This window comes from Haplochromis burtoni, unplaced genomic scaffold (genome assembly GCF_018398535.1).
Source record: "Haplochromis burtoni strain Fernald_Lab_line unplaced genomic scaffold, NCSU_Asbu1 Contig_510, whole genome shotgun sequence".
NCBI classification, from domain to species: domain Eukaryota; kingdom Metazoa; phylum Chordata; class Actinopteri; order Cichliformes; family Cichlidae; genus Haplochromis; species Haplochromis burtoni.
The window spans coordinates 264,040-269,962 of NW_024582871.1; the positions used below are offsets into that span (position 1 = coordinate 264,040).

Here is a 5,923-nt window from a genome sequence, read left to right on the forward strand (position 1 = left end):
CACAGAAACAGCTTTAGTGAAGGTTACAAATGATCTTCTTATGGCCTCTGACAGTGGACTCATCTCTGTGCTTGTCCTGCTAGACCTCAGTGCAGCGTTCGTGCAGAGTTTCCTTCCCACTGTCACCAAAGTGCTGCTCATAGGGTCATGTGATTGTAGGGTCTACCTTACAATATAAAGCACCTTGAGGCGACGGTTGTTGTGCATCTTTAATGTAAGATCAGCCAAATCTATGTCAGGTGGGTTTTTTGGTGATTTTCAAAGCACTTGTGATCACACCTGCATACAAAGATCGTTATTACTCATTTGAAATTTTATATCCAGAATATGCTGCTATTTGGAAAAAAAGGCTCCTTCCAGGGACGAATAATAACTGGTCAGGAAATAGATGCTAATGTCAACTGGGAACCAGTAAGAGAATTTCAGAGTGGGTACTGCGTATAGGAGTTACTCCTTTGCTTGTCAGCCAGTGTACGCACTGACATGTGACCGTGTGAGTCACTGCACTCACTTTGGAGTTTGTCCAGCAGTTTGGTGCGCGATGCTGTGCCTTTGCCCTCCCACTCAGCTTTGGCTCGCAGGTCCTCTGCATGACTGCACATCAGGTACCTACAAACACAAAGCCAGCTACTATCAGAAACACCCACGTCAGCTTTTACAGGGAGCACATACGTAGATGGAGGTTTTATTGTAAGGCTAATTCCTGTTTGAATTGTTCATGCATCTCAGCATCTTTACAGCTGCCAGTATCTCGAAATGTTTTCAAGGCATCGTGCTTTTAACAAACTACACATCTGTCATCCATCATTGTGACGCAAATACCCAGCACGCTATATTTCTCCATCATCATCATCATCATCATCTCAGAACCACACTCGGCTTCTTCGTGTGCTGTGAACTGACCCGCTCAGGATGTGGATGCGCTCCGTGTTATATTTGAGAGGGGTGAGTTCGGCTCTGAGGACCTGCAGGGCCTCCAGCACCTTCCCGTCCTCCAGATATTCCAGATATTTCTGCTGCAGGAGTAGGAACTTCATCCGCTGTCGGGGAGCAAAAACAAAAACAAGGATTTAAATGATCACCACGGATCAGCCGACATGTAACAACACAAATCTGTTGCTACTGAGCTTCACGTCTCACGTCTGGCTCATCTAAAGGAACTTTAAACATCAAGATGAAAATGCAGTTACCAACCAGACTAACAATGGCTGTTCATGCTGCGTCCATCATGTCAGTGTGATACAGTCACTTTGATCTGGGCTGGACGAGTGAACGTCACTGTTCTGTTTAAAGTAGTTTAACTACACATTTAATCCGATTACAAAGAACAGAAGTGCGATTTCAAGGATCTCAGCTACACGATAAAGAAATGTAGTAACTGATCTGTCAGCACGACTCTGTGAGAAATAAATGTGTAAAACCTCACCTGCACCACTGCCCTGTGATCAGAAAACTAGCTTTGTGTTCATTCACAGACATGTTTTATGTATCTGTTTATTTATAGATTTTTCTTTTGGTATTGTTTACAGTCATGGTGTACAAACAAACAGATATTTCTGGTGCTGATGGTGTAATTTAGCTGTTCATCTGTTATTCAATCACTGTGGTGTAGAATGAGTGGACATGTGGGAGCTCTGAAAAACATGCAAACACAGTTTAGAGTCAAAAATGTGCAGCTTCTCCAAAGACGTCCAGCCGACCAGGCTAACGTCTGAGGCTCCTGGTCTCGGACATTTGGGTGCTGGCTAACTGTCACTACAGTGGCCATATTGTGAAGCAGTGTGTCAGGTTTGCTGTGATCTGTGCCTTTAAGAGTTTGGTGTAAGGTAATGTTAATGGTCTTGTCCATTTGTAAAGAGCACTGAAGCAGGGGTCATTGGTTTTTCTAGTTTCTCTTGTTTATTAAATTAAAAGGTTAAAGGTCACACTTGTTTTTCATTTGGTTTAGTTTGCACGTAGCAGTTAGTTAGCACTCCTTTGGAAGAACTTCTAAAATAAAAGTGCAGTAAACAGTCTTTCATCATTTCATCTCAAACTGCTCTGTGTAATCTCAGTGGATGCAGTAAACAAACCCCAAACAAACCAATGATCATTGCTGAAGTGTGCAGACAGAATAACATGTGTCGTCTAGACTAAAGTGCTTTGGGTAAGATTAGCGGTGCACCATTCGTCTGTCTGTAAGCAAACCTAGCTAGCCAAACTTGCAGGCAGCCATGTTTACTTTAGAACAGCATAGAAGGTGTGATGGTTGCAGTTCTGTTTATAAGTGTACCTGTATGATATGCCATCAATGTACAGTCTGTGCTCGAGGAAAGAGGCTTTATTCTAAGTCTGATTCTGGCTCAGTGTTCAGACTGCAGACTTCATGGTGAACTGATGTTGTCTGAGGTTTGGTCCACTCACCACTATAGCACTAGGAGAATGCATCAGTGCCTTCAGCTCATTCAGGTCACTCTCAGCCTGTATGAAAAGGAGAAATACTCATTAACAGACCAGCAAAGAGCTCACACAAACCTACGATGACTACTGTAACAGCCTCCTAAAGATTTAATATGCAGTTCGGAGAACTTGGTTGCACCTTGTCCCACTCTCCTTCAATGACGTGATTGCGAAACTTGGTGGCAGAGGGGTGTTCCAGTCTGCAGCCAGACTCTTGCATCAGGAGGTCCACCGTCTGGCTATGAACAGCGAAAAGAAACATCCACGTTATGACTACGGAGCATGGCGAAGCATCAGCACTCACCTGTGAGAATTATCAACACACTGACTGCAAAGTTGTGTCATGGGTGAAATAAAAAGCTGGACTATAATAAGATTAAGGTCCATCCTTCATATAAAAACGTAACAAGCATTAAAATGCAGAGATGTGTGTCACTTATCACAGAGTCCTTACTGTTACTACACGTAAACACAACGTGTAGCCAGCTATCAAAGAGCCACTCTAACCCAGGAAAGTCCCCACGCATGACATCTGTGCAGGACTTTCAGATTTAAATTGCCTTGAGTTGTGCGATCACGTTGGACACAGTATGATGTCTTCTTATTCTGACAGCTCATATAAGATTTGCAGCGTATGGTGATACACAGGTCCGGATACCGTGGGTCGGATACAGTTTATTAGCGTGTATGTGACACTTTGCCCTGAGCGGGCCTACTCCTCTATCGCTCTGCACCTGCAGATAAACGCGTGAGGAAGGATGCATCCTCAGCATCTTCACGGTGACCTGCCCTCACCGCGGCTGGCTGTGCTGATAACAACACTAGCTACCTGAGCTGGCTCACTTACTTGAGACCTAAATCGTTCAGATGTTGTCCTATGAGCCTGATGACATCCTCCTCGGACTGAGTCAGGCGCTTCTTCTTCTTGACACCCGACCCGCCATCCGCCGCGCTGCTGCTGCTGTTGTTGTTGGAGGCGGGCTGGGCTGCCACTCCGTTGTTGTTGCTGACAGCGTTGCCATTGTTGGTTACCGAGATAAGTCCGTTGGAGTGAGCGGCCACGGTGGAGGACGACTCGCCATTCTGAGTACCGTTTCGACAGGAGAGCTCGGAATCCCGGTCCTGTCCTCCACCGTTAGCCTCCATGTTGCCACGGTTTATAACGGCGATATGGTGCGTGTACGAACAGCTGACAGGTCCACGGGGATAAGCAAACCTCTGGTGCGGTTAACGTCGGGCCCACTGACCCAGATGCAGCCGCAAATTGCAAAGCTCCCCCTGCGCCCGAGTCTGTGTTCGGCGGCGTCAGCGTGAACGACAGCCGGAGGTCAGCTCGGAGGACAAAGAAACAAACGGCAGAGTTAATTCGAAAGCTGCATTTTGAGCATTTCGACGGTATTCGGTGCTGTCAGCGCCGTTAAAGCTGCGCTCAGGCTGCGGAGTAGCGCTTGTTATTGTTGCTCTCGGACAGCTGCAGCCCTGATATGGCCATACGCGGTGACGTCAGCGGAAATTCCTTCACGTCCTTCTTGTTTGCTGTGCGTCACCGTTAGGCGTCGCTGTTTCCCCGCCTGAGCGCGACCTTCACATCTCCCAGCATTCGTTTTAAGGGTGACGTGAACATTTAGGCTCTACTGACACGCGTGGATCACTGAAGAGAACACATTGCACATAAAGTCAGACACAGTTGTGCATCATTTAATTAGTCTTTTTTTAATCTATGACAAACTTCCACATTCACATTCGCAGCTGTGCAGTATCATAACATGGAGTTTAATCTCTGTGGAAAGTTGTGGTCTGTGCACATCTGTATGCATGGTTCAAACATGCTCCTAGTTTTTTAACCTGAATGTTTTCTCATTAATTAGCTGATCATCACCGTCCGAACGCAGTCGCTTTCCGGATTTTGAGTAAATCACAAATCAGTTGTCTCAATGGGCTGTGCAGTAATCACGACACTGAGATTTATCAGTATAGTTCTTTAATCAGTAAGTGATAACCAACAACTCAAAGGAGAGAGGGCACATTAAATAAGAAAGGATTTAACAAACGATTGGGAAGGCGTGAAAAACGATCAAAATCAGCGCAGTAACAAGAACCACAGGAGGCGACTTGTTCTTTACTTCTAACACCAACAGCCGGAGTGTGTTTGTGTTCAGCTTAGAAAAAACCCACACAGTTGCACCTAAAACATGGATTCATGTCTGAGCTCATACATTGTTGAAAGTGCTAGTTTGTTCCCAATCCTGAGATTCTTAAAAATAAAATTCAGAAAACAGCCTTAGACCATGTTACGGCATTCAAACCTAAAGCCATCGTTTCATCATTGGCACTTTCACATGTGTGGAGGAAAAAAGCATCCCTGTCATTTCCAATAAATACATTTAACCAGTAAACACTGTGTAAACTCTATATACAAGAATACATCCTGTCCTCTTCGTTTTTACAAAGAAAAAAGATCACATTATGAAAATGTGAATTAAAGGGGAAGGAATGAAGAGCATCTGGGTGCAGAAGAACAGACTATTGCACTTTCTTCCCTTTTTACAGACAGTAACAATAAACAGAGGAAAGAGCAGTGACTGCTGCTGTTATGTCAAGGCCATCGTGTACATCGCACTCATACAGAGTTGTTGCTTCCTACTTCCTAAAACACCGTCCAAAACTGGCTCTGAAATGTCAAAGAACTCGTGTCACCTGTCCTGCTGTGCAGGTGGATTCAGGGAGCAGCTGATTCAGTGACTATGAGACTTGGTCAGCTGATGTTGCTTCTCACCCGGCCTCTTACTTCACTCAGTTGCAGTACAATACCAGCTCAACGAAGATTTGCATTCACTGAGCTACAGTGCAATCATGTTTCTCTGGACAAGCTAAAACATCTCATCAGGAGACTGAACCTAAACTGAAGCTATAATAATAAAGCTAATGACAGCGCACATAACTATGGGCACAAGTACAGGAAGGGCAGATCTCACTGCTTGTCCCATTTTCTCTCCTGGAAACGTCTGTTGGTTCACTGGGGACAGAGATCATGGTGATCCAATCACTGACTGCTTAAACTGGCTTCAGGTGATGCTGAATGTCATCTGTTTGCTGGGAAGGACCCAGAGTGTGTGAGGGTGAGAGATACGTGTACAGCTCAGGTTGTGGGACCAGTTTCATGAAGAAGAAATGGACAGGTGAGGTTTACTTGTGTCCCCAATTCAATTCAATTCAATTTTATTTATATAGCGCCAAATCACAACAACAGTCGCCTCAAGGCGCTTCATAGATACAGAGAAAAACCCAACAATCATATGACCCCCTATGAGCAAGCACTTTGGCGACAGTGGGAAGGAAAAACTCCCTTTTAACAGGAAGAAACCTCCGGCAGAACCAGGCTCAGGGAGGGGCGAGGCCATCTACTGCGACCGGTTGGGGTGAGAGAAGCATGAAGCCTGTAGATCAGAGTTTTCCTCAGTGCTCCATCGGACGGGGAAACAGG

The 5,923-nt window shown here is 45.3% G+C and overlaps 1 protein-coding gene across 1 annotated transcript in view; it reads right to left on the minus strand.

Annotated features, from left to right (window-relative positions):
* wdr26a (WD repeat domain 26a) overlaps positions 1-5,711 on the minus strand; it is a 21,427-nt gene extending 15,716 nt beyond the window's left edge. The window contains exons 1-5 of the mRNA XM_042214002.1: positions 3,287-5,711; positions 2,579-2,678; positions 2,404-2,460; positions 904-1,040; positions 512-609 (exon numbers count right to left, since the gene is read on the minus strand). Coding sequence (XP_042069936.1) covers positions 512-609; positions 904-1,040; positions 2,404-2,460; positions 2,579-2,678; positions 3,287-3,585 — 691 coding nt within the window. The 5' untranslated portion in view covers positions 3,586-5,711. The remainder of the gene's footprint in view (positions 1-511; positions 610-903; positions 1,041-2,403; positions 2,461-2,578; positions 2,679-3,286) is intronic.
* Between the last annotated feature and the right edge of the window lie 212 nt (positions 5,712-5,923).